General features: G+C 47.0%; 1 protein-coding gene across 8 annotated transcripts in view; it reads left to right on the top strand.

Annotated features, from left to right (window-relative positions):
- The window catches only part of FRY (FRY microtubule binding protein), a 294,523-nt gene that overhangs the window by 268,669 nt on the left and 11,182 nt on the right, over positions 1 to 14,672 (top strand). For all 8 annotated transcript variants that reach the window (XM_040426147.1, XM_040426153.1, XM_040426148.1 and 5 more), the window contains 5 exons: positions 716 to 879; positions 1,354 to 1,543; positions 1,721 to 1,870; positions 2,739 to 2,837; positions 4,688 to 4,771. In XM_040426147.1, the coding sequence (XP_040282081.1) occupies positions 716 to 879; positions 1,354 to 1,543; positions 1,721 to 1,870; positions 2,739 to 2,837; positions 4,688 to 4,771 (687 nt within the window). The remainder of the gene's footprint in view (positions 1 to 715; positions 880 to 1,353; positions 1,544 to 1,720; positions 1,871 to 2,738; positions 2,838 to 4,687; positions 4,772 to 14,672) is intronic.

Here is a 14,672-nt window from a genome sequence, read left to right as displayed (position 1 = left end):
TGCAGCAGTGTAGTGAGCTGGCATGGGATGTCCGGGAGCAGAGACGGTGACGTAGGGACACTGGGCTGTCTTAAAGTGAGACATGGGAGTAGCTATCAATGACAGTTTCTGGAAGGCATGGGCACTTACAGTAATGGCAAGCGACCCTGGGCACTTGCAAACTCTATTCCCATATATCATCAAACTTTGTTTTTTGAACATAAGATACATAGAAAACTGAATTAAAGGTACGATTTGTTAACTGTTTATATCCCCTACAGGACAATAACTGCAGTTTAGTATGTGTAAAGTATAATATATCTTTATTACAAATGGTGATTTTTACCTCTTGTTATATAGGTGTATATTCTGTATGCGGGCTCATCCTCCTGTGTTCTATGTGGCGTTATTTATCTTTTATATATGAACTATTCATAAAGATGGTGATTTTATTATGGAACTTTGGGTCCAGTACATGTTTCTGTTTGGTGATATGGTTTAGTTTGGTGGAGCCGGACCGTGTATTTCCAACAGGGGCTTGGTTTTTGGTTCGTGTTGATATGTGTAGTAGCTGACAACTCCCTTTAAGTGGTTTCAAATGCCCAAGTCTCTGGCCAAACCTTACCAGCGTTACCATATACCATACCATGTTACATTAGACACAACCGTCTGATACTGGAACTTTGATCAGTTGAAGTCAATGTGGTAATTTTTGTATCAAATTTTCATATTTTAGGTGGACACTGCCCTTGATGAAGATGATGCAACTGTACAAGAAGATGACTTATCGGGGTCAATGAGTGAAATGCCAGTGGTGTTTGAATGTAATGATAGCTTTAGCCTTGAGATGGCTGAGGAGGAGAAAGATGATCGGATGATGGAGCAGTATGCACTGACCCAGTATGTTTTTGGATTTTTTTCAATACATAGAATTCCTTACCTTATTACAGGTCCTTGGTATACATAAAGCCACACATTTCTCACAGTGGCTATATATTGTTGTATATGTAATGTATAAACACAGTTTAGACCACAAGGTACCTCTTAAGAAAGATTTATTGGGAATGAGGTGGCATGTTTGTTTGTGGTGTCTAATTAGAACATCTTTGCAATGCAGATTCTTCGGGAAAGTTTTTTTGTTGGACAGCCATCTTTTACATCTCTCTAAATCTTAATATTCCAAGGTGGAAAGAGAGTAAATGGGACATTGCAGTCTGTAGGTCTGACCAAATAGAATTGAACTGTAATATTGTGCTATGAACTAGGAGTAATATATTGAGCCTCACAAGTGATAAATGTAAACCATGTAGATGGAAGAAGATGGGACCGTCCAACAATTCCACTTATTATAACTGCTATTTCATTTCTTCAAAGCTTTGGAGATGGAGACCAAATAACGCCGCCTCCTCCTTCACCTTTCTTCTCCGCCATCTTGGCTGCATTCCAACCAACAGCCTGCGATGATGCAGAGGAAGCATGGCGGAGTCATCTCAATCAACTCATGTCTGATTCTGATGGGTCCTGTGCGGTTTATACGTTTCATGTGTTCTCCTCCTTGTTCAAGGTGGGTTCTGCTGGTGATGCCAAATCGATAAGCTGATTGAAAATATCAAGGCTCTCCATGTAATGGTTTTGTGTGATTTCAAGGTGTTGATGTATCCGAGACCGGAAGTGGATTTTGATTTGGGACTAGTTCACTATGATGATCCAATGAACATAAATGAACCATTGTTTCTTGCAGAGTATCCAGAAGAGGTTCTGCTTCCTGACATGCGATGCTGCCTGTTATCTCGGAGATAGTCTTCGTGGGATCGGGTCTAAGTTTGTGAGCACCTCACAGCTACTGACAATGTGCTCTGAGTGTCCGACTCTCTTTGTGGATGCAGAGACTGTGAGTATTGTAAAGGAGAAGGTTTTTTTTATTTGTACTCTTCATGCAACCAGGATAATTCTTCTTGGAAAGGCAGTCGTGTATTTTTCGAGATAAACAACAGAGCAGGATGCAAAATGAAATTGTAAAATGGCCTTGGATGGTATGGTGATTAAATGGTCAAATGCAGTGGTAACGTGTCTCAAACAATAGATTCTTACACCCCAGATGACTGAGGCATATCCTTGAAATGGCTTATAATGCTGGAGTCTACTGCAGTGCCTAGACATCAATGGCTTTCATACAATATCTCATCAGTACATTATTCATTCACGTGTTGACCTCAGCATATTAATTTCTATATTTTCTTTCTATATTTATTTTTTATTTTTATGTGAAAGGAAACAAGATAAGGATAGAATATAGAGGTTATTAATTATAACTATGTAATATATGTTTGTGCATATTTTTGCATTTTTATTGTCTATCCTTTCTGTTTTCTTTTTGTATTTTGACATGTTGAAAATGAAAATAAAATATTTAATATAAAAAAATATTTAAAAAAAAGAAATGCATTTGGGAAAGAATTGACGCTGCCCTGCAACACTCGTTTGGCTGACCACTGTCTCCCATGCCCTTTGTATAACTTGCATACTGGGCATATGCCCAGTAGCGATTCCTCTGCCGACAGGATCAGGGTTTTTGGTTCTTCCTCTTCCAATATCTCAGCTGTTGGGCTTCAACCATACTCGTATAATCAGGTTTAAACATCCATTTACTGTCAACTATAAAGTGACCATTGATTCTTAAAACATGCGAGAATGCCAAAATGTGCGAAAGCCCACAGCATAAGGCTGCATTACTTACCGGTTTGAAACCTGTCTTTCAGCTGTTATCATGTGGACTCCTTGAGAAGTTAAAGTTCAGTGTTTTAGAGCTGCAGGAATATCTGGACACGTACAACAATAGGAGAGAGGCTACAGTATCTGTGAGTATAAATGTCCATTAACTTCAATAATTGAGTACTAGTAATACCAATAACTGAGAGGCCCTTGTAACAACAAGTTACGGGTCTACGTTTGTTAGAATAGTTTTGTTGGCCTGGGTCTCGTGCACAGCAGTGTATTCTGGATACCAGTCATGAGGATCACATGGGCCAGTAGTCACCCATGGTCAGTAATTGTCTGGATGTAAACTACACTTGGGCAGGTTTATTAGTCCTGTCTAATATTTAAACAGTGTAAACTTACACTAGACCGCCCAAAAAGATGCTGAATTTATCACAGTGGTGCTGGTCAAGTTTGGCGCACTTTACACTACCTTTTGGGTGGCTTAATTCACAGCAAATGTTGGGCACAATTTTTTGCACACATTAAAGCATCTCCACCCATGTGCCTTTTCTTCTAAGCCACACATTTTCTGCCAATACATGGTCTCTTGTCGAGCAAGGTGCAAATAGTTAAAGGGGTGTTTGGGGGACTTAGATATTGATGACCCGTCCCTAGGATAGATCATCAATATCGACATGACACCCTCACCGATCCGCTGCGGGCACTTGAAACTATACAGTGATCGCAGCTGGTAGCAGAAGCCAGTCAACGCATGGTGGCCGTGCCATGGTACTGTAGCTTAGCTATCATTTAAGTGCCCTCTTGTATGCTGTATACTTTCCAAAGCTGGCAAGGGCCTGAAACAGCAGATCAGCGGTAGTATCAGATAAGAAGGGGAGCAGCACTGCAATAACCAGCTCCGTCCACCACACAGTGGATGTAGTTTTGTGGTTACGGCGCTGACGCTACACTGAATCGGCTGATATTTAGTAATGCCAAAATATCTAATTGTAAGCCATCCAACCAATCTACAAAATAAAATAAGCAAGGATTACAAACCAACGTTAGACATATTTGTCCATAAGGGCCTCTGATGGGCATTACCCCTATGGCCTCTTCTGGGGATGTTGAGGTGAATGTATCAGACTATTTAGGGGTTGTCCGGTTTAAGGAGTAAACTGTCAACACTTGGGATCTGCCTGCAATAAATAGTTGATTATTACTATCTTACTATATTACTATGAAACATCCAAAGTCGATTCGCATAAAACTTTGTTCTAATACTGTACAGAGCAGGAACTCCGTACAGTATTAGAATGTATTGGCTCCTATGAGCCGAAGTTATTACTTCGCGGAGTCTCGCAAAACTTTGCATGATAACTTCATAAATTGATTTCTACTGTAAAAATAATTCCCGAACTCGGGTACCACTTGGAACCAAACCCGAGTTCGGGAAATGTTTTTTTTTTACAGTAGAAATCAATTTATGAAGTTATTACGCGAAGTCTCGCGAGACTTCACGTAGTAATAACTTCGGCTCGTCGGAGCCAATACATTCTAATACTGTACGCAGCGCTCGCTCCGTACATTATTGAAACAAAGTTTTATGCAAATCGACTTTGGATGTTTCATACGAAGTCGATTCGCTCATCTCTAATTATTACTGTTGGTAGATCCTACTCCAGTTCTCCTGGCCGGTCAGCTGTGATGTGACTCCAACAACACATGACTACTGCAGCCAATCCCTGTCTTCAGTGGGGCACGGAAAAGGCCAGGAATTGACTGCTGCAGTCAAGTGTTGTAGCGTAAATGAAGCGCTATAAAACACTTGGTGTGCAACACGTGCACCAGAATTCTAGCTCAATTTCAGTCAATAGTTATGTTGTTTTTTTTTTACATCCACTAGATATCTCTATTTCATTGCTTTTTCATTTTAGCACAGGTAGATACGCTCTCAATGCATGTGCTATATTAATGTTATAAACATTTATCATTTTCTCCCAATCAGTGGTTAAAAAACTGTAAATCCACCTTCGCTGGGGGCTCAAAAGACGGAGTCATCACATGTCAACCAGGAGATTCGGAAGAAAAAGTAAGAAACCGACTTTATTTGTCATCTAAGACGAGAAGCTTACCTGTCAACAGACTAATAGCGTAACTCATGGCACAGCTTCATCCTCAAGTATAAAATGCAACATACTAATAGTAAGCCATGTGTATTAAAAAATGAAAATATGGCTCCAGACTGAAATCTTGATGAGACGACCCCTTTCAGACTGACGATGTCCCAGTAATCAGCTCATTGCCGCAGGTCCAGCTTCATAAGCCCCATGGGGATCAGCTGTTGCCCTGAACATGAATGGCTGACCCTGTAATACATGGAAAGGACAGGTCTGCCAGCTGCTGTAGCTAAGAGAGGGGACCCAATGGGGGTCTGTTGTCTGTGACATCCATTTGACTTAGTAGGTCAAATGGAAAGAGATTGTCTTCATGAAAACCCTTTAGAATAATTATTAGTGCAGCGCGCACAATTTTCACAATTGTCTAAGGGCTCATGCACACAAAAAACGGATCCGCAGAAAACACCAATGACGTCCATGTGAATTCCATATTTTGCGGAGCCCTGATAGAACAGTCCTATCCTCATTCGTAATGCGGACAATAATAGGACATGTTCTATCTGTTTGCGGAACGGACATACGGAAACAGAATGCACACAGAGTAACTTCTGGGTTTTTTTTGCGGACCAATTGAAATGAATGGTTCCTTATACGGTCCACAAAAAAACGAACGGACACAGAAAGAAAATAATATCGTGTGCATGAGCCCTAAAACTGATCACACATCATGGTAGAACAGCATCCTTCTCCTTCAACTTGTATCACATGGGAAGACCTCTCCTCTTCATCGATCGACAATGAGACATCTTCCCATCCTAAGATTTCTAGGCACAAAGGCGGTTACTGTGGGACCTGTCCAATATCAATTGACCCTGGTCACAAACTCTCGGTTTTGGACTTGGTCTCCACATATATGACCCAGTTTTTAGGCCAGTCATTGATGAGAGCAATCAAAATAGGACCCTCTAGAGCAGATTAATTATTAAGACTGGGATTTTACACTCCAGTCTAAAAATAATAATGATTTTTGGCGTGAATTGTGCCAAATGTATTAAAAGTATGAGCGCCCTAGAGTCAGAAAATGAGCTCTGTGCCTAGATTTCTGCCCAAATTTGTGCCATTTTCTGGCTTTAGTAATAATATATCTGTTTAAAACTTTAGTCATTGGTGACAGCGGTGCAGAAAATGAAACTTTTGCACCATTTGTGACTTTATGGGGCCCCTTTACTCCAACAACCTGTGTTTTATTTAGTGTGGATATTTATGTTTAGCTGTAATACAGCTTTTTAGTTTAAGTTTAGTTTAGTTTTTTTGTTTTAATCTTGCCAGTTTTCATATGACGCTCCATATCTGTACGGGGCTGGTTATTGCGAAGCTTTGTAACAACGTGGCTTTGTTGTATTGAACCTATTCATTTGTTTGTATGGTAATGAAATTAGTTTCACCTAATTCTGTTCATGCAAAAGTCAGGATGTGCTTGACACAACAAGTTGCATCAGGTTCCGTCAGAATTGTACGTATGTCACACCTTCCGGTAATCCTGGCATGGCAACGGCAGCCTCTGCTTGCAATAAGTATCCCACCGACCCTCCCCCCACTGCTTTTATAAAGCTTTTATTTTTTATATACATTTATTTTTTATAATTAAAATTAAGCTGACGTGGCAGACTTACAGAAGAAATTCCAAACTTCCAGATCTGTATAGGAGAACTTCACATAACCCACATCGCCAGAGAGAATATTTCCTTTTAAAGGCTATGTACACCTTTTGGGGGAATTTTATTTTTTATGATTGATTTTTACTGATTATGGGCTTAAATATTTTTTTTTTCAATGGGTCTTTATTAAAAAATATTTAGCAGGTTTGTCATAAAGGGTTAACTTCTGCCTTTGCTGTGAGAATCCTACTTTCACTTTGTGCCGATCATCTAATAACCCTTAGGTCCCTTTCACACGGGCGAGTTTTCCGCGCGGGTGCAATGCGTGACATGAACGTATTGCACCCGCACTGAATCCTGACCCCATTCATTTCAATGGGTCTGTGTACATGAGCGTTGTTTTTCACGCATCAGTTCTGCGTTGTGTGAAAATCGCAGCATGTTCTATATTCTGCGTTTTTCACGCAGCCCTGGCCCCATAGAAGTGAATGGGGCTGCGTGAAAAACGCATTGCATCCGCAAGCAAGTGCGGGTGCGATGCGTTTTTCACTGATGGTTGCTAAGAGATGTTGTTTGTAAACATTCAGTTTTTTATCACGCGCATGAAAAACGCATCAAAACGCATTGCACCCGCGCGGAAAAAACTGAACAACTAAACGCAACCGCAGACAAAACTGACTGAACTTGCTTGCAAAATAGTGTGAGTTTCACTGAACGCATCCGGACCCAATCCGCAACGCCCGTGTGAAACCAGCCTTAAGGCTCATGCACACCAACGTGCCGTGTTTTGCGGTCTGCAAAACATGGATGCCACCCATGTGCGTTCCGCAATTTGCGGAACGGAACGGGCGGCCCAGAATAGAAATGCCTATTCTTGTCCGTAAAATGGACAAGAATAGGACATGTTCTATTTTTTTCACGGGGCCACGGAACGGAGCAACGGATGCACACAGCACATGGAGTGCTGTCCGCATCTTTTGCGGCCCCATTGAATGCAGCTCGGATGCGGGACCAAAGCACATGCATGAGCCCTTATCTCTAAAACCCTTGTCAGCTGAGCTGCCTGACAGGAAACAGTAAGTGTGCTACTAGAAAATCTTAAGCCTGTACAGAGAAAGGGGCTCAAAACTTTTAATAAAGACCAACTGAAAAAAATTTTTTTAGCTGAAAATGAGTACAACGCAATAATAAAAGAATTGCCCCTGGAGGTGTACATAGCCTTTAAGTAACTGTTACTTCTGCCGGAGCTTAATTTAATGTTCTTCTGGAGAATGGTAATGGTGTCTGTGTTTCCTGTGCTGTAAAGTGAATCTGTTATACCAGCAGTAAATCCATGAAGCCATTGGTATGTTGACAACTATGTATAAGGCTACTTTCACACTGGCGTTTTGGCTTTCCGTCTGTGAGATCCGTTCAGGGCTCTCACAAGCGGTCCAAAACGGATCAGTTTTGCCCTAATGCATTCTGAATGGAAAAGGATCCGCTCAGAATGCATCAGTTTGCCTCCGATCAGTCTCCATTCCGCTCTGGAGGCCGACACCAAAACGCTGCCTGCAGCATTTTGCTGTCCGCTTGACAAAACTGAGCCAAACTGATCCATCCTGACACACAATGTAAGTCAATGGGGACGAATCAGTTTTCTCTGGCACAATAGAAAACGGATCCGTCTCCCATTGACTTTCAGTGGAGTTCATGACAGATCCGTCTTGGCTATGTTACAGATAATACAAACGGATCCGTTAATGACGGATGCATGCGGTTGTATTATTGTAACAGATCGCGTTTTTTTTCCACCCAAAACGCGAGTGTGAAAGAAGCCTAAAATTTCATTTTTTATTTTTTTTTGTTCTACTTTCTGTAATTCATTTCCTCTGAACTGTAGCTGAATATTATCATTCAGAGTCTTGCTCGATGTATTACTACTGTAATATAGGACATGACCAATGACTATTATGTACTGATCCCTTGCCTCAGCTAGGAGTGGAGGCTTTAAAAAAAAAATGCACTGATTTCTCCTTCTAATAGGTGGATGGTAATAGGAAGTGGGCAAAATGTCCATGTTCTCCATGTGTTCTGTGCTTAGTGGTTGTATTATATTAGAAAAAAACTCATTTTTTTCCACCAGGAACAGCGCCATTTTCTCGCCCAATTCCTTGGGGGACACAGGAAACCTTGGGTATAGCTCATCTCCATAGGAGGCGTGACACTAAGTGAAAGACTGTTAAGCCCCTCCTCCACAGCTATACCCTCAGCCTGGAGCGAGCGACTACCAGTTTTTTGCTTAGTGTCAAGGAGGCAAGACACTCTCTATACACTGCAGAGCTGTCTTTGCTAAAGATTTTATTTTTTCTCTTTTTATTATTTTCAACTTTTTTCCTTTTTTCAACAGGGACAACAGAGTCGCAAAGACCTCTCTGTTTTCCCGGGGTTGAGCTGCGCCAGTGCCGGTTATCCGCACTGCTGCCTCCCCCACAGAAGAAAAGGAGGACCAGGGCAGCCCAGCTCCCCTGCATCCCGCCAGCACAAGGGTCGCCCGCCTGCAAGCCCCTCTCCAGCTTCCTGCCACTTCGGTGCCAGTGGCTGAAGGGGCGTCCCTGCTGGATGGACTGAGGGTAAAAACGTCGACTGGTGAGGTGGCTATGCAGCCGTTCCAACCCCCCCCCGTTAGGGTTTTAACTTCTGTACCGGTGTGTCATCTGTCGGCTTCCCCCCCCTTGTGTGTGGAGCAGGACGGAGCGGTGCTCGTGGGGGAGGGTTTACTGCACAAGTTTACCTCAGGTGCTGCGGCCTTGTGGGGCCGCCTTTTGTTATCTCGGCCAGTGCTGCCGCTGTGTTCAGCTGCCGGCTGACTTCTCTTGCCGGCTACCGGTGTGTCATTCGCCGCCGGTGTATAAGGAGGTGGTCGGGGGGCAATATTTTCTCGGCGGCATATTTGTTTGAATCGCGCGCGCGAAAGTTCCGGCGGGGGGCGGAGCTTCGTTCCGCTTCTCCTGTACATGTTAGACATTCAGTCGGGGGGGCGGACGTCTTTCTTCCCGCTCATCGCTGGCCCCGCCTCCTCTTCGTGCCTGCTCTCAGGACGGATCGTTTTTACCTCAGGTTTTACCTCAGGTTTTACCTCTGCTGTTGCCGCTGCTGTTGTCGCTGCTGTTGTCGTCCGCTCCCACTGTGACCTGGTAGGACTGTTGACCCTTTCTAGCTCTGCAGCCCTCTGGCCTGGACGCTTTTATATTACTTCAGCCAACATGTCTGACCCCTCAGCGCCGGCCGGTCCTTGGTATCACACCTGCACCGCATGTAAGGCGCCCCTCCCTCAAGGGCAGCCTGACCCGCATTGCTCGGCTTGCAAAGCCCCATTACAGGGTCCGCCATCTGTTGTGTCACCCCCTGGCGTATTGGATCCCCCTGACTGGGCTAGGTCCCTTTCCCAGGCTGTGGTCAGCCTCTCTAACGTTGTGGGCCGCCTTGCAGAGGTATTGCCCTTATCGCAGCCGGATATTTCCCCTGCTGGGCCCTCAGGGTCCGCTATCTTAGCTGACCCGTCTGAGTCCCTCTCTCCAGGCGACACCTCCAGAGCCCGCCAACCCCAGAAGCGGTCTAGGGCGGAGCGCCTATCATCCTCGGATGCTTCAGTATCACCCCCAAGGGTGCGCTCTCAGTCGGGCCCTTCCTCGATACAGGATATGCCCTCTGAAGGGGAACTAGTTGATTCAGATTGTGATATGGACTCGGCCTTGCCTTCAAAACTGGCTTCTGCTGTGGGCCATCTTATTAACAATATTCGTGATACCTTTAAGATTCACGATGATCCTCCTAATTCTGAAAAAAACAGTGTTTCCTTTTTTCGCCAAAAACAGACGTCTGCAGTTTTTCCCCTCCACACTGACTTCTCGTCGGTGGTTTCCAAGGCCTGGGCCCGCCCTGATGCCCGTTTTACCCCGCCTAAGAAGTTGGATATCTGTTATCCATTCCCGGCGGATTGCATTACAAACTGGGCGTCACCACCCAAAGTCGACCCCCCGGTGGCCCGTTTGGCAAAAAGCACGACTATTCCCGTTGCTGATGGCTCTTCCTTACAATCCACTGAGGATCGCCGTATAGAGGCCATTACCAAAGGTATCTTTGCAGCCTCCGGTTCCGCCCTCCGGCCGGTCTTTGCTTCCGCTTGGGCTGGAAAAGCGGTTTCAGAGTGGGCTTCTCAGCTGGATCAGGAGCTTGAATCCGACATCCCTATTCAGGACCTCCGTGCTGTAGCCCAACTTATCGTTCAAGCCGGCAAATTCGTCTGTGAAGCATCCCTTGATGCGGGGGCTCTCATAGCCCGTTCGTCTGCCCTGGCCGTTTCGGCCAGGAGGGAGCTTTGGTTAAAGGTTTGGACGGCGGACTCCACGTCAAAGCGGTCTCTTACTGGCCTTCCCTTTACTGGTTCTCGATTGTTCGGGACCCGCTTGGATGAAATCATATCCGAAGCCACGGGGGGGAAGAGTACTCATCTTCCTCAATCTAGGACTAGGACCACCACTCGAGGCCGTCCCACTTTTTCTCGCTTCAGGTCTTCCCGCAGGGCTCCCGCACCTCGCACCTCTTCAGGTCCATCCCCTAGCTCTGTCCAAGACAGACGTAAGAAACCTTTTTTTTCGGACCCAGCCCTCCTGGCGCAAGTCACAGCCTGCTCGCCCTCCCGCGACCAAGCAGAACACTACCTGAAGGTGCGCCCCCACCCGCCCGGGTGGGGGGACGTCTCTTCCTGTTCAGGGACTTCTGGCAGGCGCACGTCTCCGACGCCTGGGCTCTCGAAGTTGTGTCTTCCGGGTACAAACTCGAGTTTACGTCCCTCCCCCCAGTTCGGTTCTTTCGCTCCCGGGTTCCCCGGGATCCCCAAGGGGCGGCCGATTTCTTTACTGCCACTCGCACCCTTCTGGACAAAGGGGTCATCGCTCCGGTTCCCATGGAAGAAAGATTCAAGGGGTTCTATTCGAACCTTTTTGTGGTCCCCAAAAAAGAAGGCTCGGTTCGTCCCATTCTGGATCTAAAACGGTTAAACCGTTTCCTTCGTCTTCAGCGATTCCGGATGGAGTCTCTCAGGTCGGTGGTGGCCTCTCTGGAAAAAGGGGAGTTCCTGGCCTCTATCGACATCCAGGACGCCTACCTTCATATTCCAATCGCTCAGTGTCATCAGTGCTTTCTGCGCTTTGCAGTGGGGTCCGACCACTACCAGTTCGTTGCTCTCCCCTTCGGGCTGGCGACGGCCCCTCGCGTTTTCACAAAGGTCCTTGCCCCTGTCCTCACCTTACTTCGTTCCAGGGGAGTTTTTCTTCTTCCATATTTGGACGATCTCCTTATCAAGGCACCCTCTCTGTCACTGACATCCGCCAGTGTGGACCTCTCGCTACAAACCTTACGCCGGTTCGGTTGGATTATCAATCTTCCCAAATCCGCTCTTGTTCCATCCAGGCAATTGATCTTTCTGGGGATGCTGCTGGATACAGATGCAGCGGAGGTTCGGCTTCCGTCAGAGAAGCGCCAGCTCCTTCATCGGTCGGTTCGGAGCCTTCTGACCCACCGCCATCCTTCCTTCCGGTTCAGCATGCGGGTCTTGGGACAGATGGTGTCCTGTTTCGAAGCAATCCCCTACGCGCAGTATCACTCCCGCACCTTTCAGACTGCCATTCTGTCCGCATGGGACAAGTCCCAGGAAAGTCTGGATCAGCACTTTCCCCTTCCCCCCCCAGGTTCGCTCCTCTCTCCTCTGGTGGTTACGGACCCCTCTCCAAGGGAAGTCCTTCCTGCCGATAACTTGGTTGGTGATTACCACCGATGCCAGTCTGCGGGGTTGGGGGGGGGTGTTTCCTCCTCGGTCCGTACAAGGCACTTGGTCTCCATCGGAGTCCAAACTGCCGATCAACGTTCTGGAGCTGAGGGCGGTTCTCCTTTCACTCCGGCATTGGACTTCGCTGCTTCAGGGTCTCCCTGTTCGTGTCCAATCGGACAATGCCACGGCTGTGGCATACATAAATCATCAGGGGGGCACTCGCGCGGCGGCGATGAGGGAGGTGTCTCTAATCCTTCGCTGGGCGGAAATTCATGTTCCAGCCATTTCGGCCATTTACATCCCGGGGGTGGACAATTGGGCGGCGGATTTCCTCAGCCGGACGACGATCGACCCGGGCGAGTGGTCTCTGCACCCCGACGTCTTCGAGTCTCTTTGCCTTCGTTGGGGTCGTCCGGACGTGGATCTCATGGCCTCCAGATTCAACCACAAACTTCCCACCTTCATGGCCAGAACCAAGGATCCGGACGCTTACGGCGCGGACGCGCTCGTCCTTCCCTGGACGGAGTTCTCTCTCCTCTACGTTTTTCCGCCCCTGCCTCTTCTTCCACGAGTCCTTCGGAAGATCGCGGCGGAGGGCACGCCTGCGATCCTAATAGCCCCGGATTGGCCTCGTCGTCCTTGGTACGCCGACCTTATGTTGCTCCTGGCAGACGCCCCCTTGCCTCGGCCTCTAAGAGAAGACCTCCTCTCTCAAGGGCCGATCTTCCACCAGCATTTAGGGTCGCTACGTTTAGCGGCGTGGCTATTGAAACCGCGGTCCTAACGCGGCGGGGGTTTTCTGCTGACGTGGTCCGTACCATGATTCGTGCGCGTAAACCGGCATCGTCCAGGATTTATTACCGAACCTGGCGGGCCTATTTGAATTTCTGCGAGACCTTAGATGTTCATCCCCTTCGGTTTTCTCTCCCCACGATTTTATCCTTCTTGCAGTCTGGTCTGGACTTGGGTTTAGGTCTCAGTACCCTAAAGGGTCAGATCTCAGCGCTTTCGATCCTTTTTCAGCGACCTCTGGCTCCGCTCGGTCCAGTTAAGACTTTTCTTCAGGGGGTTGCTCACTATGTTCCCCCGTATCGCGCTCCCGTTCCATCTTGGGATCTTAATGTTGTGCTGACGGCTCTCCAATCTCCTTTCGAGCCTTTGCGCACGGTTTCCCTTCGCTTGTTGTCTTGCAAAGTTTTTTTTCCTCGTTGCCATCACGTCTCTTCGGCGTGTGTCTGAATTGGCGGCACTTTCTTGCGTAGAACCCCTCTTGGTTTTTCACCAGGACAAGGTGGTTCTCCGCCCGGTTCCGGACTTCCTTCCGAAGGTGGTGTCCGCTTTTCACCTGAATGAAGATATTGTCCTTCCTTCTCTGTGCCCGTCCCCGTCTCATCCTCGGGAACGGGATCTTCACCGTCTGGATGTTGTTAGGGCTCTGAGGATCTACTTGGATGTAACTAGACCCTTTCGGCGCTCGGATTCTCTATTTGTGGTTCCGGAGGGTCCGCGCAGGGGGCTGGCGGCATCTAAAGTGGTTATTGCCCGCTTCATCAAGATGGCTATTGCTGAGGCTTACCGTGCTAAGGGCAGGGAACCGCCCTTTGGTGTTACCGCTCATTCTACCAGAGCGGTCGGGGCTTCCTGGGCTCAGCGGAATCGAGCTTCGGCTGAACAATTGTGTAAGGCGGCCACCTGGTCTTCTTTGCACACTTTCACCAAGTTCTACAAGGTGAACACTTATGCATCGGCGGATGCTGCTTTGGGCCGCCTGGTCTTGCAGGCGGCGGTTTCTTGATACCTGCGGTGGTTTAATTCATCTTGGGTTGTGGTCCCTCCCTATTTGTGGACTGCTTTTGAACGTCCCAAGGTTTCCTGTGTCCCCCAAGGAATTGGGCGAGAAAACGAGATTTTTGTATAACTTACCAGTAAAATCTCTTTCTCGCTCTTCCTTGGGGGACACAGCACCCACCCATTGTTTTGGTTGCCCTGACGGGAGTTTTTGACTTGTTGGTGTTAATTTGGTCGATCCTTGCCTTTGTTTTAACTACTTGGGCACATAACTGGTAGTCGCTCGCTCCAGGCTGAGGGTATAGCTGCTGGAGGAGGGGCTTAACAGTCTTTCACTTAGTGTCACGCCTCCTATGGAGATGAGCTATACCCAAGGTTTCCTGTGTCCCCCAAGGAAGAGCGAGAAAGAGATTTTACTGGTAAGTTATACAAAAATCTCGTTTTTGTCCATGGTCTGTGTCTGGTATTGCAGCTCAGTCCCTTTCACTTGCAGTACTGACCACAGCCCATGGCCTACCGTGGCGCTGTTTATGGAACAAAAAGATTATTTTTCCAATCTCATACAGCCTGTTAAGGATTAGAGAAACATGGCTGCATTGAAGCCAAAGTCCGCGT

This window comes from Bufo bufo, chromosome 3, assembly GCF_905171765.1.
Source record: "Bufo bufo chromosome 3, aBufBuf1.1, whole genome shotgun sequence".
Taxonomy (NCBI): domain Eukaryota; kingdom Metazoa; phylum Chordata; class Amphibia; order Anura; family Bufonidae; genus Bufo; species Bufo bufo.
Note: the sequence above shows the minus strand (reverse complement) of the source record. Positions and strands in the feature narration are given on the sequence as shown.